The sequence below is a fragment of the Erpetoichthys calabaricus genome, chromosome 2 (assembly GCF_900747795.2).
Source record: "Erpetoichthys calabaricus chromosome 2, fErpCal1.3, whole genome shotgun sequence".
Lineage (NCBI taxonomy): Eukaryota > Metazoa > Chordata > Cladistia > Polypteriformes > Polypteridae > Erpetoichthys > Erpetoichthys calabaricus.
This window is the reverse complement of record NC_041395.2, coordinates 167,204,337-167,231,111: the sequence shown is the minus strand read 5'-3', so window position 1 is coordinate 167,231,111 and position 26,775 is coordinate 167,204,337. Positions and strand designations below refer to the sequence as shown.

The 26,775-nt window shown below is 38.0% G+C and overlaps 2 protein-coding genes across 2 annotated transcripts in view; one reads left to right on the top strand and one right to left on the bottom strand.

Annotated features, from left to right (window-relative positions):
• The window catches only part of LOC114669508 (presenilins-associated rhomboid-like protein, mitochondrial), a 1,019,231-nt gene that overhangs the window by 325,968 nt on the left and 666,488 nt on the right, over nt 1-26,775 (top strand). The window lies entirely within an intron of this gene.
• Nucleotides 822-26,775, bottom strand: LOC114669474 (zinc finger protein 569-like). Its single transcript, XM_051922564.1, has 6 exons — nt 26,585-26,775; nt 24,281-24,762; nt 21,704-22,951; nt 17,294-17,377; nt 14,538-15,023; nt 822-2,168 (listed from the first exon to the last, which is right to left on the bottom strand). The coding sequence occupies exons 2-6, from the start codon at nt 24,603-24,605 to the stop codon at nt 886-888; spliced, it is 3,426 nt and encodes a 1,141-aa protein (XP_051778524.1). The 5' UTR covers nt 24,606-24,762; nt 26,585-26,775; the 3' UTR covers nt 822-885.

Here is a 26,775-nt window from a genome sequence, read left to right as displayed (position 1 = left end):
GACTTAACAGCATTATAAGTGAAAAACTTGTGTTTGTCTATATCACTATCAAAAAAGTAATAGTAAAGAGAACAGCTAAAGTATAGGACTCTATAGCAATGTTTGTAAGCTTAGTTTTCTGGAGGTTGATTACCAGTAAACATGTTATTGAGTTGGGAAGGGAATTAAGCAGTTCAAGGACAAGGACACTACAGTTTCACAGATATGGAATATATCAATGGAAAATGCTTCCATAAGCACTTATTTGATATGTGTCATTTCAGAATGTGAAATCAGAACATTTTCGTCATTGAGGTAATTATATTTGATAAGTTAAAACACTTTTGACTCATTTTTGGATTAGTGCTCCATTTCCAGCAATTGTAAGATGCACTGAAATGTGCATTTTGTTTTTTTTTAATTGTTAATTACACTTAACAAAAGAGGTTTCAGGAGCAAATGACAATATGTTCTTGTTATGAATAAATTGCCTTTAAGTGAATGCCATGTTTTGCCAATATTTAATAGCAAAAAAGTAAGCTATTATGTGGGAGCATTGACAAATAAACCAAAGTATGATACAATGGAGCCAATTTTGTACTAACTGACAAAAAAGATTGGGTCAATGGCATTAATGGTATAGTACTGAGGTGATAACAGAACTTAGAAATTGACATCATGAACCATAAGGTGCTTGGCGGGCCCATTCCTTAATTCTCTCACTTAAACAACCAGAAAGTAGCAGACTTGCTTTCATGTGATCAAACAGAGAGATGAGAACACGAGGAAGATAGTAAAGCCAGAATAAATGGCAGTCACCACTGTATAGTCAGGCTAAAAAACCAAACCCCGGTGCTTTCTGTTTTTTTGGTTGTGTTTCCTTTTTCTTTCAAATCCTACCCACTATTACAAAGAAATAAAATAAACTAACTGCTTTTGTATACAATGGTTTGGATCCTGAACTGGACAGGGTAATTCTGTGCCACAACAGCAGGGTGTTGTCTCTCCAGAATGAACTCTCTTGTGTATCTGAAGATTACCTATTTGTGTAAATCGTTTGCCACATGCAGTACAGCAGTATGGCTTCTCCCCAGTATGAATTCTCTGGTGTTTTTGTAAAGAACCAATTTGTGTGAATCTTTTGCCACATTCGGTACAGCAATATGGCTTTTCTCCTGTGTGAACCCTCTTGTGAATCTGAAGTGGTTGTCGATCTGCAAATCGCTTCCCACATTCCATACAGCAATATGGTTTCTCTCCAGTATGAATTCTCTGATGTTTCTGGAGGTAATCAATTTGTGCAAATTGTTTACCACATTCAGAACAGCAATATGGTTTCTCTCCAGTATGAATTCTTCCATGACGCTGAAGAGAACTCATTTCTATGAATCTTTTACCGCATTCTGTACAGCAATATGGTTTCTCTCCTGTGTGAATTCTCTGGTGCTTTTGAAGAGAACGCATTTCTGCAAATTTCTTGCCACATTCAGCGCAACAGTGTGGCTTTTCTCCAGTGTGAGCTCTTTGGTGTTTCTGAAGTGAACGTATCTCTGTGAATCGCTTACCACATTCAATACAACAGTACGGCTTTTCTCCTGTGTGAGTTCTTTTGTGCCTTCGAAATGTCTGCCGGTCTGCAAATCGTTTGCCACATTCCGTGCAGCAATATGGTTTCTCTCCAGTATGAATTCTCTGATGTTTTTGAAGAGAGTCTGTTTGTGCAAACTGCCTGCCACATTCTCTACAGGAATATGGCTTCTCTCCAGTGTGAATCCTTGTGTGTCTCTGAAGCTGCTGTTTGTCTGGAAATCGCTTGCCACATTCTGTACAGCAATAAGGTTTTTCCCCAAAGTGTGTTTTTAAATGTCTCTGCAGTGTCTGTCGGTCTGCAAATCGCTTACCACATTCTGTACAACAATATGGTTTCTCTCCAGTGTGAAGTTTCTGATGCTTCTGAAGGGAACGTATCTCTGTGAATCTTTTGCCACACTCAGTGCAGCAATGTGGTTTTTCTCCTGTATGAGTTCTTTTGTGTGCCTGCAGGGAACCTCTTCGTGTAAATTGTTTACCACATTCAGTGCAGGAGAAAGGTTTTTCTCCAGCTTGACTTTTGCTCTGCTTTTCACTAGACTGAAGAGAGGCCTGAGCCAGGAAAGACAAGGAGCAGCTTCCTTTATCTTGAAAATCTGCTTTAAAAGAGACAAGTTATTAGCAGAAACGTCAATAAAAGAAAAAAACACAGAAACAACAAAGGAAAAACTGTTAAAACACTTGGGTTTTAGAATATACTGTAAACATTTGATACATTTCTATCAGCTATTACAGATCCTTGGTGATAAATAATTAGAACTGGAACATCTATAACGTTCACTGATAGATCTCATTAATGCTATAAGGTAAAAAGTTGAATACATTGACTGTAAAAAATTAAGACCAAGTAAACAACAAAACTAATGCCCCTCAGAAGATTGGCTTTTGCCTTGCACCTAGTTCTGCCAGGATAGAATCTAATTGCTCATGGTTCTGAATGAGATAAGATGGGTTTGAGAATGAATGAATGAATGAATGAATGAATGAATGAATGAACCAATAACAGCGCATCATGCAATCAATAACTCTTGCCAATATTATTGACATATATGCAAAACACTGAATTTTCAGGTTGCACAAAGACAGGCAAAGCAGTACCTCTTAGTAAACAACAGCAGCTTTTTATATAGACAAACGCAGCTAAAGCATGAAAGTTACAAAAGAAAGTGAAAAACTAAAAAAAATAAGTTTTGAAGACTATAAAAATTAGTAAGTACATGTCCTTCTTAATGAGATTAGATTAAATTAGATTAGATAAACTTTACTAATCCCAAGGGGGAATGTAGATGTATACAGCAGCAGAAACATAAAAACAAAAATACAGTTACAAGACAAATAATATAGTCAATCAATCCAATAAATAAATAAAGTATATAATTTGTAGGCGGCACGGTGGCGCAGTGGGTAGCGCTGCTGCCTCGCAGTTGGGAGATCTGGGGACCTGGGTTCGATTCCCGGGTCCTCCCTGCGTGGAGTTTGCATGTTCTCCCCGTGTCTGCGTGGGTTTCCTCCGGGGGCTCCGGTTTCCTCCCACAGTCCAAAGACATGCAGGTTAGGTGGATTGGCGATTCTAAAATTGGCCCTAGTGTGTGCTTGGTGTGTGGGTGTGTTTGTGTGTGTCCTGCAGTGGGTTGGCACCCTGCCCAGGATTGTTTCCTGCCTTGTGCCCTGTGTTGGCTGGGATTGGCTCCAGCAGACCCCCGTGACCCTGTGTTCGGATTCAGCGGGTTGGAAAATGGATGGATGGATGGATATAATTTGTATGTACAAAAAAACACTGGCTTGTGAAGATGTTGGAGAAAATAAATCTCTAGGAGTTCCAAGGCCAAAAGACCAGACATCTCCTTCTGGGCATTGTAATATACAGTGGATACATAAGGAAATGATTATTGATTGCAATAAATAAATAAAAATTTGCCTGATCAGTGGCTATAGTTAGTATTTGGCTAAGGCTACTGTTGGTAGACGAGGGTCCACCAGCTCCTAAATACTAATATATATTCCATTATTGACCTGGAATACTTAAGCAATAGGTTTAATAATGATAAGAACAACTTTGAAAGAATTCCACAACCACTTTGTATTCCTTAAGGTCTTTTTCCCAAGATGGATTATCCCCTGCTCAGGGAACCAGGAATTCTAAGTGGAATAGAGAAACTTCCATATAATTCATTTAATGGAGTATGCTTACTGGATGTTCCCAGACTTTATGAAAAGGAAAAAAAAGAAAAATCAACCAGAATTGGATGAAGCTAAAAGGTTCCATTGGATGGGTGAGATCAATCCTATTTTATACAGTCTAAATACATTTGGTTTTTTTTGTTACATTGTAAATGAAAGGGGTACAGATTTTTGTAGTATTCTAGAATTCAACCTTTGTGTTATAGTAGCTAAACTTGGTGATAGTTGACTGTTACATAATGGTGGCCCGTACGGGGATGCTGAAGTAGTTTGTTAGATGCATATTTTTGTTGTATTACTTATTTGTTTCAATACTTTTTTTCTTTATATAAATGTAACTTTAAACTATTACAATGTCTGTTCAACAATCTCAAGTAGAAGGGTCAGGTGTAGCTCCTGGGCCTTTTGTCACAATGAGAGAGCTGATAGGGGAGGTATCGTCATTACTGAGTAGCCTATATCTTGATGATAGGAAAGAAGATAATGAGGAAACTCTTCATATGGTACAGCCTGAAGAAATCAGAGGAAATATTGTTACTGATATTGCACAGTTAAAGGAAAACATACATAAACTTACAGAGAGAATGGTGGATACAGAACACCAAGTATGTTCTGCAGCAGAAAGTTCAACCAACAGGGAGCAGTCTCTTAGAGATAGTATAGATGCAGCACTTATGGGCCTTGATGAAAAAATGAAGGATTTGGTAAATGATTTGGAATTAAAAGTATATAGCTGTTTCTTGTGAAGAGATGAAAAATGGGCAAAAAGTTAAGTAACCTTTCTTCCAGTCTATACTAAGAGTACGTCTAACTGTAGGATTTAGTCTGGGAGTGACACCTTTTTTGCTGATCCTCCACTTGTTCAAGTCGAATTTCTGAAATTTGGAGACTCTAGAGAAACATGGAATATCCTTGCTTTTATTGAGCAATATGACACTTTTATGTCCATTAGACCACTGGCTTAAACAGAGTTGATTGCAACTCTCTCTGCTGTGTTATTGGGGCCTGAGTTGGTTGGTCATAATCTTCTTTTAAGATTAGCTCTTAGAATTATAAGCAGACACTCATTTGAAGATCTAAGGTTACGATTTGGAGTGTAAGGTGAAAGACATTCCGAAATATAGGATGGAGCGAGATTATTTAAGGCTTTGTAAACCATAAGTAGTATTTTAAAGTCAATTCTAATTGACGCAGGTAACCAATGTAGTGGCATCAAAACTGGAGAGATGTGTTTAGATTTTTCTTTTCCTTACTATTTACATTATCCTCACTATTGTAGTAAGCGCTACAAATGGACTGGTTGCTTAGAATGTTTGTAAACTTTGAAGCTGCTGATGAATCCAAGACGCGTTTTTTAACAATATGCTTCTCGTGAATTTTTTCTATCATTATTTCTATATTAAATAGTAAGAGAAAATGGTCTGATAAACCAGTATCAACGATATGCTTCATATCAACTTTTAGTCCTTTAGTAATTACTAGGTCCAACGTATGCCCTGCTTTATGTGTTGGCTGACTAACGTGCTGGCTCAAATCAAGAGTACAAGAGGTTCATGAATTCTTTTACTTTTGGGTCACACTGATTATCGATATGAAAATTAAAGTCACCAACTATTAGGAACGTGTCATAGCTCATAATTACAATTGACACCAAGTCTGAGAATTCCTCAAAGAAAGATACATTGTATTTAAGAGGTCTATACATGGACAATACTAGAGACTGAGAAACTCCATGAATAACAGCGGCAAGATACTCAAAGGACTTGAATTTACCAAAGCCGACATCTTTACACTTTAACCAGTTTGAGTATATGTTTGCTAATCCGCCACCTTTCTTACCCTGGCGTTCCGCATGAGCAAAGCTGTAATTCAGAGGCACAGATTCGATTAAAACAGTCGCAACATCAGAGCTAAGCCACGTTTCACTCAGTGCAATAAAATCGATTTTCCTATCACTAATAAGATCGTTGATGGTGTGGAGACTGGCTCGGACACAGACATGCAGACACGCTCATGTCACCCAACACACGTTTATTTACATTATTTACATTGTCCATATTGTGCTCACAAACCCCAAAGTCCTGGCCACACAACAATGCCTTCTCTCTCTTCAGGCCACCTCCTTGCCATCCTCCCAACATCATCTTCCTTCCTCCCGACTCTTGACCTTGACTGGAGGGAGGCGGCCCCTTTTATACACACCCGGATGTGCTCCAGGTGCTCCCCGGCAATCTTCCACAGACACTCCCCAGTGTGGCGGAAGTGTCGGCTGTGTACCCGGAAGCACTCCGGGTGTCCCCTCTTCTCTTCCCCCCAGCACTTCCTGGTATGGCGGAAGCGCTGGGGTCCAGGGTCCCCAAGGCATCAGGGCACCCCCTGGCGTTGGCCATGGGCCCCTACAGGGTAGAGCTTCCAAGCTCTGTACCCGTGGCCCCCAATACAACCTGGGAGGACACAAGCCCTCCTCCACTCCTCCTGGGCATCCCGGCCGGGCATAGAAGCCCGCCGGGCACCACAATGGAAAATATCTTGTTGGTTAATGCTTTAACATTTAATAAAGCTATATTTAATATCTCGGAAGAGAAAAACTGAATTGTAGGAGCATTATGGGTATTCGAGATAGAAATTAAGTTATTCATATTAGTGCCACTCTGTGCATATTTTTTATTTAATCTATAGTCTGTTTTTATATTTTTTAATACATTGTTCATCTAGAGGTGTAATTGTAATTAAATTATTCATATTTATGCCACACTGTCTAGATTTTTTACATGCATTGAGGTTAGTTATTAGAGTATTAATGCAGTGCACTTTTTTTTTTTCAATAGTTCAAGAAAGTATATGGAAGAAGATGGGCCCTCCACAAGGGCATCTGTTATCAAGTGACCAGCATACCTTTATAATGGCTGATGGTAAAAGTCACGGTACTAAAGGTAAAACCACAGTTCCCTTTGTTTGGCATGACACTGGATTTAATATTGATGTGTATGTCATGAAAGACACAGATCTGTCATTTCCTCTTTTGCAGGGGTTGGACATTTAACTTCCATTATTCTTGACCTGGGGAAATCAAAATATGGTTTAAGGAAAAACAATAACATTGAATTGCACCCATTTCTAACCTACATATTCTGCAAGTTGGGTAAGAGAAGATTTTCCTACTTCTTTTTATTGGGCTATTCATACTGAGCAATACCTTGCATCCAAGCCAGCTTTACAGAACAAAGAAAAGCAATGACTAAGGGGTGATCATCCGAAGGAGATGTATTTTCTCTTTTCTACTTACACTTCAGTATGTCCAGGGTTAAGGGGTCGAACTGAAGTGATAACGCATGTCAGAAGAACTCTGGATGAGGTACCCATTAAGTCTCACACCTATCGAGTTTCCCCTCTCAAAAGAGAAATAATGCAGAAACAAATCAAGCAGATGCTGGAAGAAGACATCATTGAGTCATCGTCATCTGCTTGGGCGGCACCTGCTGTTATCTATACCAGTGGTTCCCAAAGTGGGGGTCGCGACCCTCTGGGGGGTCGTGAGACATTGGGGGGGGGTTGCGAGATGATTTCCAAGAAATCAAATACTTTTTAAAAACTTTTTAGAAATTAATTAATTTAATTTTTTAGAAATAACATTTTATCCATAACTAACAAAAGATAAAAACTAATAGTTAATAGTTACATTTAAAAAAACATGCAAATTAAAAAGCCATCAGACTGTCTTGGAGCGAGTGCGTCGGTGTGTGTACAGACGATGCTGGAGCGATGCTGGGGAAAAAGAAAGGTCTTAAAGCAAGAGTCTTACAAGTGGCGCCTCACGTAAAATTCACGCATTGTATTATACACAGAGAAGCTATTGCGAGCAAAACACTTGACCCAGAACTTAAACGTGTTCTTGAGACTTCGATAAAAATGGTCAACAATATAAAAGCGCATCCACTCAATATCAGACTGTTTGCCACTCTCTGTAACGAACTGGGATCGGAGCATGAGTGCTTGCTTTTCCATACAGAAGTCAGGTGGCTTTCGCGAGGGAATGTGCTCTGCCGCCTGTTTGAGCTGCGGGACGAAGTGCGCTTATTTCTGATGGAGCATGGGTCCCAGCTCGCTGATCACCTCACTGATCCTGACTGGTTAACAAGGCTAGCGTATTTGGCTTGCATATTTGAAAAACTGAATGGACTTAATATGTCATTTCAAGGTGAGAACACACACATAATTTCGCTAAATGATAAAATCCACGCATTCAAGAGAAAACTTGAGCGCTGGACTGAGCGAGTTGAAATAGGAAGGATTGATATGTTTTCTGAGCTGGATGAAAAAAGTTATATGGTTGTTAGAGCGTTATGTTCTTTTTTGTTGTCATGCTCTTGTTTGGATAAGATATTTTGTTGAAATTAAACAAATGAGTAAATTACTATTAAAAAAAATTATATGGTTGTTAGACCATTGTGTTCTTTCATGTTGTCATTCTCATGTTTGGATAGGCCTATTGGCGCATGTGCACCGTTGCGCGCAACATTTGTATATTTTAACCACTTCCGAGGATAGTGGGGGTCACGAGTCACTGGCACGGTTATTTTGGGGGTCGTGAGCTGAAAAGATTGGGAACCCCTGATCTATACTAATAAAAGGCAAAGCCCTCACTCACTGAATCACTCATCACTAAATCTCCAACTTCCCGTGTAGGTAGAAGGCTGAAATTTGGCAGGCTCATTCATTACAGCTTACTTACAAAAGTTAAGCAGGTTTCATTTCGAAATTCTACACGTAATGGTCATAACTGAATCCTACTTACGTACATATATACGTCCATAGCCTGCAGCTCGGTTGCCGTGTGAGGTGGGGTTGCATCCTGCGCCCCCCGGCCTCCCACGTAGTTCGCTGCCTGCCTATATTGCGTCCCCCATCCCCACACCTCCCACGTAGTTGGCTGCCTGCCTATTTTACACGTTTGGAGAACCGCCAATGCCTCTTAAACATCTTAGATTCACAGGTGACGACTTCAGTAGTGGACACTTTGATGTTTATGAATGTTTCAACTCTCAAAAGCTGGATGCGAAGTTATCGATGAAACCAGTTGTATGCTTACAACGCTTGACAGATGCTGAATGTCACTTCAACACAACAAGTCCTGCAAATACTAATGTAATTGAAACAAATGATGAAACTCAAACCGATTATGACAGCAGCAATCCAAGCTGTGAGAAAACAGTAAAAAGGAGGCGTGTCAGACGTCGTGATACATTTTCTGATGCAGCTAGACGGAAACAACTTTGTGACGCTGCCGCCAAATACTCGTAGAAAAATCCACAAGTTAACAGACACGCTGTCGCTAAATACTCGCAGGAAAATCCACAAGTTCATAGAGACGCTGTCGCTAAATAGTCGCAGGTAAATCCACAAGTTAATAGAGCTTCTGTTTCTAGGTACGATCCCAATAATAAAAAGCGGCTCATACGAAAACAACAGGTTTGGCTCAAAAAAGCCGATTGTGGATTTGCATACAGCCACCGAAACTTTGTAACGGCACGAGACTTCAGGTCACGTGTCTGCAAAAGAACCTAATTGAACCTATTTTTACTGGCAGTGGCTCAGGGGAGAGAGTTTTTATTCCTCGCATCCCCGTTATACCCTCTGATCTCCCATTTCCTTAACAAATAATTATTTGTATATTTTCCCTCAGTTTAAAAATGTTTACTTTTCTTCTTAATAACAATTTTAAGGCAGTACTTTGCCGCTGTGAAGCGTGGGTATTTTGCTAGTCGTAAATAAATCAGACTGCACTTATCCTTTCTGTGTTGATTATAGAGGTTTAAATGGGGCAAAACTCTGATTGATGCCTACCCCATGCCACTAATTCAAGATATTTTAGAATCCATGCAAGGGGTAACGTACTTCAGTACTTTAGACTTACAATCAGGATATAGGCAAGTGGCAATGGATACAGAAAGTAAAGCCAAGACTGCCACCACCACACCATTTAGGCTCTTTCAATTTAAAGCAATGCCATTTGGATTGAAGATTGCTGCAGCCTCATGTTAATGCCTTATGGAGAGAGTTTTAGGTGAACTGTGAAGGAAAATCTGTTACATATATATTGATGATAACATTGTATACTCCCCTTCTCTGGATCATTGTCCCGAAGACTTTGAGATGGTTTTTAAAAGACTTGAAGAAGCTAACCTATCCCTGAACTTAAATAAATGTGTCTTTCTTACAAAAGCAACTTAACTTTTTAGGTCATATAGTCTCTGAAGAGGGAGTATCTGTGGATCCTAAAAAAGTTGAGCCAGTTTCTCACTATCCTGTCTCTCAAGATCTCAGGTCACTACACAGGTACGGTGGGATGGTTTCACAAGTTTATACTCCACTTTGCAGACCTTGCTGCTCCACTAAATCACCTCAAAAAGAAAGGGGTTGAATGGAAATGGACTCCAGAGTGTGAGAACAGCTTCCTTAAATGCAAGGGAGCATTGGCATCTCCACCAGTATTGTCTCTTCCAGATCCCAATCTTATGTTTCAGATACAAACTGATGCGAGCACCATTGGACTTGGAGTCATGCTAACACAGCAAAACCAGGGCACCAAAAAGGTAATTGCTTATGCTTCCAGAGCATTGAGAAGAGCAGAAATAAATTACTCCGCCTCTGAGAAAGAATGTCTGGTAGTTGTTTGGACAATGGAAAAGTGGAAACATTTTTTGAAAGAAGTAAAGTTTCAGGTTATTACAGACCATGCTGCCTTAACCTGGGCCTTCAACTGTCATAAAATATCATCTCAGCTCACTCGCTGGATATTGAGGTTACAACAATTTGACTTTTTTACCATCTATGAGAAAGGGGCATTAAACATTATCCCTGACACTCTATCACGTAGCCATCCAGATTCCTCATCTGTAGCACTTGTGACCTGTCCAGAGAAAGTATCTCTCCTTAACTCCCTGGATGATGTTAGGAAGACTCATGAAGACAAAAGCCTTTTTCCCTTGTTTAAGACAGCTGACAACACCGATCAGAGAAGCGACCATATCTCCTTTGTGGTAAATCAAGGTGTTTTATATAGGAAGCTTCCTTTGAGCAACCATGGAGCACAGTTCCGGTAGTTGTACCTTCCTCCCTGATTAATAATTTCCTACAGTATTTTCATGATAGCCCATTGAGTGGGCACCTAGGGTGGCTTGTCTAGGATCTTGGAAGTAGGCTGGTAGCCAACTGCATGTAAAGATGTATGGATCATGTCAAAACATGCATCACATGGCAAAAGTATAAGGCAGACTCTCAGAAACTTTCAGGGCTAATGCAGACAACTAAAGTGGAAACAGTAGGAGAAATTTTAGGTCTTGATTTTATGGGACCCTTCCCTAGGAGCAAAAAAGGTAACACCTTCTAGTTGGTCATGATTGACTGTTACACCAGATGGGTAGAGATTTTCGTCTTATGAGACAGCAAGACACCCCTACTATGTAAAATACTAAGAGAAGAATACTTCACTCGATGGGGTGTACCAAAACCTCAGTTTACCAGTGATCTCTTGAAAACTTTTTGCCATGACTGGGGAGTTACTCAGAAGCTTACTACCAGCTACCATCTGCAAACTAATATGACTGAAAGAGTTAATCATTCCCCGAAAACCATGATACCCTGTTATGTACATAAAAACTATCAAGACTGGGATAAGTGGTTGTCTTGAGTTCTGGTTTGCAATTAACACCGCAAAGCATGAAACAGCTGGTATGGCTCCAGCTGAACTCCATCTGGGATGTAAACTCAATGGGCCTTTGGAATGTCTACTGTGCACACCAACTCCTCAACAACCTTCCTATAACATCTTAGAATGACAACATCAGATTGCTAAAGAGGTTTGGCAAAGAATAGGGTTAGCCAAGGCCAGAGAAGCCAAATATTATGATATCAGGTGGAAAGATGTGCAGTTTCTACTAGGTGATTTGGTCTGGGTACAATCCCACTCTATTTCCGAAGTGGCCTCTAGATTCTCAGCAAAACTTGTGCCTAAGTGGGTATTATGAAAAAACTAAATCTTGTTAATTATTGCATACAATGGCAGGACCCCAAGAAGAATATAGAGACAGTTCATGTGACTAATCTGAAGCCGTACTTCGCTCCCCATAAGAATATTTTGGGGGTGTGTGACAAAGGCACAGTGAGCTAAAAGTTTATACTTGCCAGGGATTGGGGGTTACGGAAACTGCAATTCCTTGATAATCTTTTATTTTGAAATTGTTGCCAGAGGTAATGTGAACACAGGAAGGACTTTTATATTGAAGCAAAGTGTAACAGGAAGTTCGTCATCTTGAGGAGGGTAGAGAGAAACTAAAGGAGAAAAAGAAGAATCCACTGGGGAGCAAGGAATCATCCATCTTGGGAAACAGGCCTTAAGGAATACAAAGTGGTTGTGAAATTCTAAGGGGAATGGAGAAGCTTCCACATAATTTGTTTAATGGGTTATACTTACTGGATGTTTCCAGATTTTAGGATTGGATGAAGCTAAAAGGTTCTATTGGATGGTTGAGATCAATCCTATTTTATAAACAAAACAGAGACTATTCCCTTGTTTGGTGGAATTGTTGAACATAACTCTTTTTTTTCTAACATTTTTTCTTATATGTATTCCAGAACCTGTAATTGTTTGAGTTAAATCTAAAGTCTAAATACTTACATTGTAAATGAAAATGGTACAGTTTTTTTGTAGCATTCTAGAATTCAACCTTGGTGTCATAGTAGCTCAACTTGGTGATAGTTGATTGTTACACCTTTCGGTAGGACAAGGGAGAGAAATTCCACTTAGTGCTAAATGCCACCATGAGCTTTATGAATCTCTCACAAGGATTAGTGTGGGCAAGAAATTAGAATTTAAAAGACCTTAGAAAAGCAATCTTGAAGGGCTCAATGAGGACTCTAGAACCTGAGAAAGGAGGAAAGACTTCTTTGAATATTGTTAAATAAAGGCCTTTCATTCCTTTTTAGAATGAAATATCGGATCCAAGACTTGTTTATTGATTGGCAGTAACCCACTCCAGTCACACTATTCATGACCAAGTAGCAGTAAAATAAGCAGTAGAAGAAAAAAAGTTAATGAAACGTTGAGTGTGCTATGCAGCACAGTAGGCTGAGTGCAAGTTAAAAATGTTTATGGTTATGTATGTACTGTATACAAGGTGAACTATTGAATTGTGAGCTTGTGTCGGTGCAGGCTATCAGAGTAAACTGAAGTCAATGGTATGTTTGTGGAATGATGCATAATGTGAGACATGGTGTATTATCCTGTTGGAGGTATCCATTTAATTGAAAATACTTTAAAGAGAAAAGCATGTGTAGCAGCACTGCTTAGCTATACCATCACATTCAAATGACTCTTAATAATGAGTAATACCAGGCCTAGTGTTTGCCAACAAATTCCTCACATCATTATATTATCAAGACCAGCTTGTACCATTACTTCGGTGGAAAATAAAGTAGATCCAGGAATTCATGCAGTTTGTACAGAATTTTGAACATACTATTGGAATGTTTACAACAAATATTGAGAATCTCATGATCTTTCACCATTCACCAATGGTAAGCATGTGCCTGCTATAGACTCACCGTTCGATTCTTAGCTGACAGGAACAGAACCCAGCAGTTGTCAGCTACTGCAGACCCTCAACTTCAATATCCAATCCACTGTGAGTTCAGTAAATCCCTTCTGCAAACCACTCTCGCAAAGAGCTGTTGTTTCAGTATTTGTGACACTTCTGTTAGTTTGAACAAGTCTAGCCATTCTCTGTTGACATCTATCATTCATAGCATGTTTTTATCCACAGAACTGCTACTCACTGCTGTTTTCTTTTCTCTTTTTTTTTTTTGGTTTACAACAATTCACTGTAAACTCTATAAAATGCAGTGCATAAAAAATCCAAGATAGAACACACCATGTTGACCAGTAACAACTATACCCCAGCCAAAAATCATTAGATCATATATGGAGTGTTTTTATATAATTGTCTCTTTGGAGGAGATGGCTATTTACAGTATGTTATCAAACAGGTGTCCCCAATAAGGAATTAAGTTTGTGTTTTTACTCAGGACTGTGGATTTGGTACACAAAATTTTTGACCTGACTCCTCATTTTGTTATTAGACTAATATATTTACTATGTTGACTGAAAGCACACAACATACAAGTTAAAAGATGCAAAGTATTTCATCACTGCCATCATGAAACAACTGACTACTTTTTAGCATGCTAACCTGTTAAAATTTGGGTTTAAAGGCTGTAGCAATGCTGGTGTGGCTTTTTGATATTATTTACTAAATAATACAAAATTATAAAAGAAGCTATACTTTTACCAAAAGGCTAATTGGTTAATTGAATTAGTATAAGTGAAACTGGAAATTTTAACACATATTACAATTTTCATTTAGACGAAGTCAGTACATTTTTACCAATAACTGCTTCTGGCTCTTAACTCCACAGCTTTAGTTTTTACTGAAAGTTATTTTTGGTTTTATTTAACTGCATTAAACCAGAAAATATGTTTGGCACAGTAGGCTGAAATGGGAGTAAATTAAATAATAATGAAATGATTTCCTGATGAATGGTTATTTACAGTACTATACATATAACCAATCAGTCAATGAGAGGTCATGTATAATTTATATGATGTTATCATCTTCAACATCTATGCAGTGCTTTGAGAAAAAGCACTTAATTGATTTGAATGAAGTATTTATATGCTAAAAAAAAGATAATGTAAAGGAAATAACATTATTTCTTTGTAAAAGACTTACTTTGTCCAGATTGACTTTTAACTGTTTGGTCTTTCCCTTTTATCATGTAGGAAATTGCCTCTATGCTTTTATTCCCAAATCCAAGTTCCAGCATTTCAGCTTTCAGACAGACAGAATCTACTCGACAGGCTTCAAATATTTCTGGACAAATATTATATGTGACTGGCTCCAACTTTATAGTTGTCTCCTGCTTACAGATTACAGTTCCATGTTTCTGTGATGGTATGCTTGAAGATTCATTTTCTAATTGCTCTTCTTTAATAATAACAGTCTGCCATTCACAATCCTCCTGCTTTACAGAAGGGTCTTCTTGGTTAAACTGGGCAGATTCCCATTCACAATTCTCTTCTTGCTTTATCTGAATTCCATGAACCAAAAGCCTGTCCACTTCAAGGTGGGCCATGTCCACTATGAAGCTTTCTGCAGCGCTGTCTGTGTTCTGAGAAGCTCTCCTCACATTTATAGCCTGCAGATGCAAACCTCTCTCTGTGTGTCAAGTTTGTTCTTTCATGTTTTTATCTCCATCTGCAATGCAATGAACTGGAAAGGAGAAAGGTTTATTTTTTTTTTCTCCGTAACAACATTAATACATATAACTGAATGCTTTAATAATTCCTCTGACTGCAGAAATTGCACTAAAGGGAAACTGAAAATGTTCACATTTTAAAGACAGTCAATCGTCACCCATCCTATAGATTTATCTAAATTGTAGACCCATTCTCTTTTTATTTGATTTGTGGTTTAGTAGAACTATGGAAGTATCCCCAAGTGTAAAAGTTCATTATATTGATGAAGAATTCACACTGAAAAACAAATGCTTGCAATGTTGCTTCCATAAATTAATGTGCCTTTCCTTGCAATACTTTACCCAAAAATTGGGATGCAACTGCTCAAGGACTGAACCCACACCAGACTTCATGGCAGCAGCATGTAACAATGTGTCACTTCATGAGCTTGCCTTATACTTATAATAAAACATTTGATGTATTTACATATTTGTAAAATACAAATATCAGTTTGCGTTCTCTTTAACTTGTCAATCTTGCATTACTGTCATTTAAGATTTGATTATGTAGTTTGATTTTTATATGCACAAGCTTTTGTTTTCTTAATACAGCAGAATCCCAATTTACTATTCCCATATTTTCCATTCTGAGTGATAGTGATGGGTTGATTTTCAGAAATAACATTTGTTTTGGAAGAAAGAATGAAAGTTTGTGTTATACTTAAGTTTTATTTTAAAATTATTTGAATATCAATAATTTATCATATTTGCTGTATTACAAAAACAGTGACACATTGACATACCAACCATCCCCATGATGGGCTTTTCTCCATGATGCATTCAAGATCACTGTCTGAGTTGGTAATTATACCATATTAACTTATTTATTTTATTACATTTATAACATTAATATAAAGCTGAGATTGTAAATATTTATATTTAGAGTTGAGCATTTACAATTTTAGGTATTTTAATAGTGTTCTAATGCACAGTCTTCGAGTTCAGCAACTAAGCATTTCACTACACATTGTACTGTGTAATTCTATGTGACAAATAAAATTTGATTTGATTTGCTTTGATTTGGCTTTTGGCTGTAGGGAATGATAATTAAGACCACTGATTTTATAAAATTAAAAAAAAAAACCTTATTTGTATGATTTTTATTTATGCGTTTATTTATTTTTCATAATAGAAAATGTCATGAGAAATATTACATTTGCTTATGCACATTAGAGGGATAGGTAAAATTAAGACCCCGTGTCTCTGAAAAGTGTCAATTGTTTTGTGTATAAAGTACAGTATGTTGATTTTAAGGGTAAAAAAAAGAATCATTCGGCCACAGGATTTACCAGGAGAAGAAATGTGATACACCAAAGGTTCTTACATAAAGCCTGCGCATTTTCAGTTTATCCAAGGCACGGAAAACGTCTGCTGTAATTATGCTGTCGTAAAAACTTTCGATTTAATTTACTATCGAATGTGGGGGTACGTGCTTGCGTTTTTTTTTCGGTTCATTTTTTGTCCCCTTTTAAGCCACTGAAAATTTACTAACCAATTTGTCGTTAAGTACCAGCCGAATCGACATAGCGTTAAATGCATGATACGATAATAAAATAAAATACCCTTTCCTTGCGGATCACAAGGTCGTAAACTGATCAGACTATTTAAAAAATATTTTTTTAATTCACGCTTTATCTCATTTGGTTATTGGAGCAGTAAGCAAGCAGCTTCCAGGGTTGGTTCAGCCGTTAACGAAGCACGGGCACAAGTGTTACACTTGCACGTAAAATGGGATATTGGAATGATATACTGGGTCTAATCGTCCCAAAGTGCAAGTCGCCTCCTCTACTTTGGAAGGGGGTGTTGTTCGTTCATTTACGGCGTAACGGACTTCGCTTACTAACAAATTAGCATATTTGAATCGAGAAGACAGAGATAACAAGACTGAAGAACGACGAAACGAAAAAAAAAACCGCAATAAACGTTCCCTTTTATAATGACACCAGGCACTTAACGTAACAAAGATTGCAGGTGGTACTCTGGCGACAGTCCATTTATTTGTGTTCAATGTGCAATGTTAACCTTGAACGCCAGGCCTGGTAAAGCAACAGCTCCGTGATTTAGTTAAACTATACTAGACAAGAACTACATCCAGCATCCCACTCGGGGACTACTGTGTTGGAAGCCTGCGGGCATGTCAGCATTTTGAAGTTACAGTTTCACAGAGAGCCATAAAGAAAAGAACACGTACCTGGGGAGCTACGCTCAGGCCAGCCGTACACTCCCCTCTCGCAGTCTCTGCATCTCAGAGCGGCAGTTGACTCGTTCGTGCCACCTACCGGCACCAACGAGTAATTTTACTGAGGTTAGACGAGGTGGGTGTCAAGTGCAATGCCAATTGCCTAATAAGTGTGTGCAGGGCAAATCCAAAGAACGAATGAGAATCAGGATCTGAGCATGAATATTCTAGTATCTTACTCCAAGGTCTTTCAATCAGGACTCTTCAATTTGAAGCGCTACACGTATTTTAAAATGTGTGCCTTTACAAAGATACAATCTTGAACCGCCACAAAATTAATAACCTAAGGAAATAGTGGATTAAGTTTATATTAAGATCAGATGGAAAAAAAAGTTGAACAGAGGCATTAAAAATTAAAATGGTAAAAATCCTCTAATCTTGGCCTACTGGTTGACCAACATTACACAATACACTATTAGGCAGGTGACTGTAAATGATTTCAGTGGAATATCACAAAGAACTCGGTTTGAATATGTTGTTGGTCATGACACATCAATTGAGAGGTCTTATGTCAAAATGTTCGGGATAACCATAAAGGCTAGTTGCTGTTGAACCTTTATTTTGCATTAGCTTCTAAATAACTAAGATAAACTAAATCCGAAACAAAGGTAATACAGTAACTGCACATTTACTGTATCTCACCAATTCTTTCAGTAGTTTCTTTCAATCCACAAATAATCTTTCCCTTTAGGTAATTAAATGTTTATATTGCTTTCTGATGCCACTCCCCCCTCCCCCCCCAATTACCTGCCATCATGCCTTAGACTGCATTAAAGAAATGAAACTGAACGATATGAGTAAATATGCAAGTAGTTTAATGTTCCTAACCCTACAATAAAATGTAATGCTGTAAATCTTTTTTTTTCCTGAAAGTATGTTTAAGACACATTCAACCAATTGTAGGGGAGCATCTTGCAGAATATTTAGGTAGGCATCATAATAACCCATTAGCAGAGTTCTAGTGGAAATGCTTTGCTTAATACGTGTAAAAGATGTGAAAATAATCCTTCACCAAGTACCTCAATATTTTACTTTTAGTAAAGTGGCACAATTCCTGCTCTGCTGCCTCATGGTATCTGTATAGGAAGTGCATGTTCTCCGATGTCTGAATAGTTTTTTTTTTTATCTGGTACTCCAGTTTATTTACCAGAGTTACAATCTGAACCAGCAACCAAATTAGTTGGATTCAGAAAATACATTCATGACTGATCGGTTTATGTAGAAACATGCAGGCATCCAAACATTTTCTCACAGTCAATGCTCACTGCACTGATCTTATCACACATCCCTACTCTTCATGCTCGGGTGTTTTGTCTGTGTTCACACAGTGATTTTCCTTCCTAAGCCTTTGCACATGAATTCTTTTAAACAAAATTAAAAATTGTCTTAAGCAAACAGGATGATCCATGTTTAATTAATGCATATTCATATGACATCCTGAACTTTTACTTACAGTACAAAATGATTGCATTGATACAAAATACAGTTAGAAACAAAGCCAAACCTATAGACTTTTCCTATGAAGCAGCATAAGAAAGGACTTGTCTAATTGGTAGAAACACATTTTACTCAACTGCATTTTAATGAATTATAATAACTGGAGACAAGTTGGGTCTACTGGAAACTCCTGTTCTATTTGTTATACATTTTTTATTTAAAAATCATCTAATTCTGAACATTTTGTGAGCAATTTCTTTCAAGATTTACTCTTTCAAGAGAGTAAATCAGGAGTATTTTTGCCTTTAGGTGCAGCTTTAGGTGAAAATATGAGAACTATGAATTAGTTTAATTAAAAAATACATTACAGAGAACTACTGTTAATTTCACTTAACCTTTAATATTTAGAACACATGTAAATTCCAGCAACTTTAATAACACCTCCAAGGACATAGAAGCATACTGTTTGGAGGCGGTTCTAAGTCATCCCTGAATCTAGAAGCACCTTGGAAGCCCAGGTAAGTTGAAAAAAATGCCCCCTCCCCCCATACTAAGGGTCAATTTCTCTGCTGGTGAGCTCCATTATGGATGCCCATAGGGCACACTGGCAGTTAGTTAGGTTCCATGGGGGCCATCAGGGGAGCTAGCGGAAGATAAATGCCCTGCTTCAGGAGGATTCCACTTAATCCAGAAGTGCTTCCTAGAGACAACAGTTTGGACATGGGAAGCACTCCAGGGTTGGGCTTTAAAACAGAGTGCTTCACTTTTCCCCGGGAAGTTGGAATAAAGTGGGAGAAGATGACACTTCCCTGGAAGTGGAGGAGGAGGAGGAGGAGAGAGAGGCTAAAAGGGACTGGTAGGTGCATGGTGCTGCTGGCCAAGGTAATTTTGTGACAAACAAAAGGCATATTTTTGCACCCAGGAAGTTGTATCTGGGAGTTTGGGGCCCAGTACACCCCCTCCAGGCCTCGGACGATAGACAAAGCTGTCAACTTACCTTTAGGTCTACATCCCCATCATCACCCGGGGTCTGAAGAATCCTCCCTTAAGGGAAGAAATGGTTCTGGACTCTTTGTACCTCTTAGCTGAAATATGATGCATAGCTTTGGGTGGGAAAAGCTCAAACCGAAAGTTTGCACATACACAAGTAAAGAGAACACTGCAGGACTAATTGGTCCAGCCCCTCAGGAAAATCCAGGTATACAGCCCCCAGTAGCTCAAAGACAATTGTACATATTACATTTTTTTTTTTTAGATAATTAATTAAGCATAGGACAGAAATTTGGAGACAAATTGCTTAAGAGACAAAGGTGGAGGTTGGTATAAACATTTTAATAATAAGTTAAATTGCCAAAGAAAGATTTTTATTACTTTGCAAAACATCTGGTGGGGCTGTACCCCACTGGCCCTTTACGCATAAATACCACTGTTGAAAACTGAGATATGATCCACATTTAACGTCAAAAGATGAATTGTAAATCAATTTAGTATGCCAAGATCATCAGAAATTGGAGGATAATCTTACTGTTCAATGAACTTGTGTAGATTTTTTGACTTCTGAGCAAAAATCCTTCCAATGGTTAATTGCTTTTCCACCATTCTATCAAAAGAAGGAAGCATACAAGTTCATTTTTTTAACTCTGCAACTTAGCTATCTATACAAACAGAAACACAAATATAATTTTTCTCTAATGCAGTTATGTAAAACAGGCATAAATTAAAGAGTGCTTTGTAAAACTTTAAGCAGAAGTGCCTCCTATGTAAAATAAAGCTTTGGGAGTGGCAAAAGTGAACACTTATTTAAAAGAAAGGCTTTCATTTCTTCTTGAAAAGTTTAATGCTATATTATCACAGGAGTGTTAACTTCAGATCCTTGAGGGCTGTAGGGCTTCTTTCCAACAACCTTCTTAGGAGGTTGTCAATTATTACTGCTAATGAGATATCTTTCATTTTAAAGGACTCGTTTTTTAATATCCAGAACACATTATTGTTCTTTCTTCAACAGCTAAACAATAATGACATGCAAAACAAGCCACACAAACATCTAGATAGGTAGGAAGGTGACAGTTTTCACTCCAATCAATTCCTTAATTGTAGGTAATTCTTGCTATTAATAAAATATGTTCTTTAATTCTATGACTTGTCTTTCCATCAGACATTATGAGAACTATTCTTTTCATTTTCCCTTCAAAAAAAACACAGGATCTGAAAAGTAAAAAAGCAAGTCAATTAAGTCTATTTCATTTGCAGCTCTAATAGCCTACTAATCACAAAAAGTGGCTGGAATTAAAACTTGCAGTCACAGTACTGGAGAACTGTAAACCAGAGTTTGACACCACTGCATTATGAGATTACTTAAAGCCCTGGAAATAGGAATAATTACTCAAGTCAGAATTGTTGCCTATATCATGAGCTGTCACATTTTTTTCTGACTGTACACTAATTTAAAGTTAACCTGGATTTTACATATTACTTACATAATCCTTTCTAATAAATTCTTTTATATTTACATGTAATGTTGCAAAATACAAAGCAAACTTGGACAGCAAGAATATTATTTTAATTGAATGTGCTGCTTTGCCAAAAAATTTTAATATATCCTCCGCTTCACCCAGATTTCAGATGAACACTACAAAACAATAAATGGTTACCAGCATATGTCAATTTGTAGGAATTTAAATCACTTATTAAAAATTGCATGTGTGTATACAGAGATTAAATACTTAAGAAGCTATTTTTAGCTTACACATAAATTACAAAACTAAAGGAAACTGATATGTACATTATGTGCATATTTGTACATATTTCATCCATTCAGAAAATTGTACAATACACTGAATCACTTCTTTACACCAAGCGAAAGAAAATTATAAATAACTTTGGGTTCAAAGATGCTATGCAAACCAGAAAACATTTGACCAATTCAGTACAGTAATACAGCTCCTCGCCAGTGAGAACTTTCATGTTTCTGAAGTGAGCCGATTTGTGTGAATCGCTTTCCACATTCGGTACATGAGTATGGCTTCTCTCCAGTGTGAGTCCTCTTGTGTCTCAGAAGAGAACTTGAAATTGTGAATCTCTTCCCACATTCAGGACAACAATAGGGCTTCTCTCCTGTATGAGTTCTCCTGTGTCTCTGCAGTTGCTGTTTGTCTGTGAAATGTTTGCCACACTCAGTACAAGAATAAGGCTTCTCTCCAGTATGAACAGTCTTGTGTCTCCGAAGTTGTTGCCTATCTGTGAACCGTTTGTTACATTCTACACAGGAATATGGACGCTCTCCTGTATGAGTTCTCTTATGTTTCTGAAGATGACTTATTTGTGTAAATCGCCTGTTGCATTCGGTGCAACAGTATGGTTTCTCTCCAGTGTGAATTCGGTGGTGCTTCTGAAGCTGCTGCCTGTCAGCAAATGGCTTGCCACATTCAGTACAGGGATAAGGCTTCTCTCCAGTGTGAATTTTCTTATGTGCCTGAAAAACATTTTTGTGCGTGAATCGCTTGCCACATTCAGTACAACAGTACGGCTTCTCCCCAGTGTGAATCCTCTGGTGCTTCTGAAGTGAGCCCATGTGTGTGAATCTTTTTTCACACTCTGTACAGCCATATGGTTTTTCTCCAGTGTGGGTTCTCTTGTGTGTCTGCAAGGAACCTATCTGTGTGAATCGCTTCCCACATTCAGCACAGCAATGAGGCTTCTCTCCAGTGTGAATCCGTTGGTGTTTTTGAAGTGATCCCATATGTGTGAATCTCTTCCCGCAGTCATTGCAGCAATATGGCTTCTCTCCAGTATGAATTCTCTTGTGCGTCTGAAGACAACCTTGACGTTTAAATCTTTTACCACATTCAGAACAGCAAAATGGTTTTTCACCAGTGTGAATCCTCTGATGTTCAACACAATATGACCTGCGTTTAAATCTTTTCCCACAGATATGACACTCGTATAAATGTGCTAGGCTTGTAGGTTGGGACCACAAAGAAGTTTTGACAGGCTCAATGTGTGAAAGTTCCTCTGCAGATAATGGAGTATTTTGCATACAAACAGAATTCACATTAGTGGATACCAATGGCGATTCTGTCAGGTCTCCATCAATATGTTTGTACTGACTTTTGGTCTGAAGAGATACTACTCCAAATGTAAATAGGGAACCAGAGCCAGTGTCTTGTAAACCTGCTTTAAGGTAAGAGACACACAATTAGTTTACTAGTTACTTAGCTATTGTATTCTGCTGACAGCTGCTACCAGCATTGCCTATGTGAACACCTTACCTCAGCCCTTTACCTACTGTATTGTTTTGTTTTCACTTGCTTTTCATTTCTTTTTTGAGGTTTGGATCAATAGAAAAAAAATTAAATTGAAAAACTTTTAAATAAAAACTGGAACATTAAAGGTAGCTTCTGGTTATTTTTGTCTTTCAATAATGCGGACCAAGTGCGGTCCTGTCAAATCCAGATAAATGGGGTTCTACTACAGTTGTAAATGATAACTACTGTATATACTCTGTGTAGGAAGCAAACCCGAATGCATATTTAGAATGAGAGGTAATGTATGATATGAGAAAAATTTAAAGCATAAGACAAATATTAATAACGGAGCTATAATAAAATAAACTACCTGAAAAATAGCCAAAATACAACCAAATAAATATTTACCTGCGTGAGTCACAACATCCAATCTTCACTACTAATGAGAGGATATTATGTTAATAAGCTCATAAACAAGTTACTGTAAACAAGGAATAATGTAAAGCATGAAAAGTAAATTAATATTGGACATTTCAAAATGATTGGCAGTATGAAACACAATCACAAATGTATAGTAAAAACAGTAGCATGCTTAGAAATACTTCAGAAAATGCAAAAGTTTCATGGTACCTCTTTCCGGGTTATTGACTGATAGGTTTACCAGAAATCTCAAAAGTAGCTGAGAGAAAAGATAAGTGAAAAGAATACTGCGTTTTGTGGAGCAACTTTCAATGCTCTTTATGTTTATACATTTTACTTATCTTTACTTAATAAATGCAACAGTAGTTAACATTTGTGGAGTTTGCAATTTTTCATTTCTGGATTATGCTTTTAACAATGAAAATGGGTTCAATTGGTCAATGACTTTGAAATCTGTCTACACTAATCTATTCCCTTCATTATAAGTGACATGACCAATATGATCAGGAAGATTACCTTCAAGCAGATGAAAAATTTCAAACCATTTGTATTAGCAAAAAACAAAAGTTTGAGTAATATGGTTCACTTATAATCCAATTAAATATTTGGTGAAAGGAATCTCATTAAAAACTAGGGGAAAGTAATCTTCCAAGCTATGTAGTACTGAATACCTCATTTTCATCAAGATCAATAATTTAGAAGTACTTCCCCATTTTTTTTCTTACCTAAATAAATAAATGAAGGTTTGTCCAACTGCTTAAGACATCATATCAAGCAAAGCCTATCAATCAACTGCACTTCAAAGTCACTGCTGTTATTTTATTATTGTAACACTCACATTTCTCACGCTGGCTTGATGTTAGTTCTTCTATTCTCTTGTCATGATACTCCAGAGAGGCACATTTCTCATGTACAGAATGTTCCTGAGGTAAGAAGCAATTTCTCAGGGTGTACTGTGTATCACTTTCCTCTTTAACATCTGAACAAATATATTCAGAATGTTCCTCTTTAATTGTCACTTGCACCTGCTCAATATCCTCTTCTTTAACAGCAACAGTCACCCATTCCGTTTCTTCCTCTTTGAGAGAGAATCCCTCTTGTTTAAACTGATTTGCCTCCCATTCACAATCCTCCTGCTTAATTTGGATTGGACAGTTTTCCATGGCATCTACTTTGAAAGTGGTTGTGTCCAATATAGAGGACCTTTGTCCCCTGAGACCATTTCCCTCTTCACATTTACAGAAAAGCTTCACAGGCCATCAATCCCTCTACTTGGTTTATCAAATTCACATGCGAGTAGTGTTTCACTGGAAAGCACTGCTGTGGAAAAAGAAGAGCATCTCTCTATTAAGTTCATCACAAAATTGAATATATTTCACTTTCAAATGTGATACTCTGCCAGATCAACAATCAATTAAAATACCTTAAAAATACACACCGGTGCCAAATGTCTGCTCAGTTTCACAGTTAAATAATGTAAGGCCCATATATATTCCATTTAATCTATTCCTACTATAAATTAGGTGTAGCAGAAGTACTATGCAACAAAGTGCTTTCCAGTACACAATATTTGTAGCCCCCTTTAAATTCCAGAGATGCGAATATACAGTACATGCAAAGCAGAGCTTGAAGTGAATATGCATAAGTGCCGGTACCCAATGTGTTACACTGATGTACAGTATTAACCTGATGAGTGAGGAGCATGGAGCAGTAGCCTTGGGCATCACAATACAATTTCTGTGTCTCACCTATTAGAAATTCAAACACCATTATATAAGGTTGACACAGGGGTATTGTAAGATTTTCCTGGGGGTTGGTCCCCATTGTACAGTGAAATAGACAATCACAATGAGGGCAGTATGCACGCATCTAAGTGGCTAGTACTTAAGCGCAAAAAACAGTGATTACTAAATACTGAGCTTTGCCAAACTTTCTCTATCTCAGAATGTGATCACATCTCCTTTCTCGAGTCCAGGACATTACCCTGTCTTCAGTCTTCTGTCCACCCATTCAAAAGGCCCATTAATCGCTTCTGTGGTGTCCTTCGTTTGCATAAAGCACATTCTCCACACAGCATGAAACATGAAAGTTCACATAATATTAATAAATATTAACAAATAAAAAAAATGTTTTGGCTAATTGTCTTTTTTTTTTTTTTTATAAAGTCACCAAATTTTAATCAAATCTGAAAAAGCATTTCTATGTGTGGGTTTACCCTAAATATTGATATATCAAAACGTCCTTTCTTAGTAGATACCTACTGTCCTCGATATACCATCCTGTCAAATTTCAGCTTTTTAGCTAAAGGAGTGTTTTTTTTTTTTATTGATGAGCGAGTGAATGAACTTATATAAATTTCAGCAACAGAAAGTGCTTATCAGTACACATTTGTAAATGACATGCTTTTGCTGTTGTATTTGAATGTTTTGACTGATTAATGGATTCTGGCGGCATGGCGTAAGTCATATAAAGCACGGTGTTTTGCGCACAACAGATTCGTATGACACTGCTCAGGTTATTAGCGCATCCGCTGATTAGCAAAAAAAAAAGAGAGAGGGAGAGAAACAGAACAATGGTGGGAACCTAATGATGATCTTTAGAATTCTTATCAAAATACTCAAAAACATTTGATGAAATTAGTCTCATAATTTCCTTCTTGAACAGTCTTCATATCTGCAACCGTTTGTAGTTAAAAACGTGACCCTAATAAACTATTAGAACACCTATGTGAAATACCGAGATAAACGCAAGTGTCATCGTCATCTGTTAACATCCGCCCTACTTTTGGAGCGGATACTCTGCTTCCACTCATCGATCTACTGTACTGATGCTCGGCTCCTCTACTTAACTAACGGCTATATACATGGACCAACACTCTCCACGCGCTTGGAAACTTTAACTCTAGCGGGGCCGACACGGATCTCTGCGTGAAATCTATGATCATCTTCCTTGTCTACGGAAACTTAGCTGAAGGTACCGTCTCACCTGAGGCCCTTGACTACAGTAACAATAAACATATGCAGCTTTCTGCGAGTGTTGTCTTCCGGGTTTTTCTGAAGCCCCCCAATGGTTGAACAGTGACTCAAATCACGATTTCACTTCACCACCTTCATTAACTAACACATCGCGTAAAACATCTCACCTCAGCACTCCTCACACAGGTGGTGTGTATCGAAAACAACGACGCCACAGTCTTAAACCTCTGCTGTAAAGCACCGGATAAATGAGACGCTCACTCAATCGCATCCAAGCCCGGAAGCGCACACCGACTGACCAATCCGACACTGTAAACAGTCCGGCTTATTCGTGTCTTGCTTAAAAGCTCCGACAACC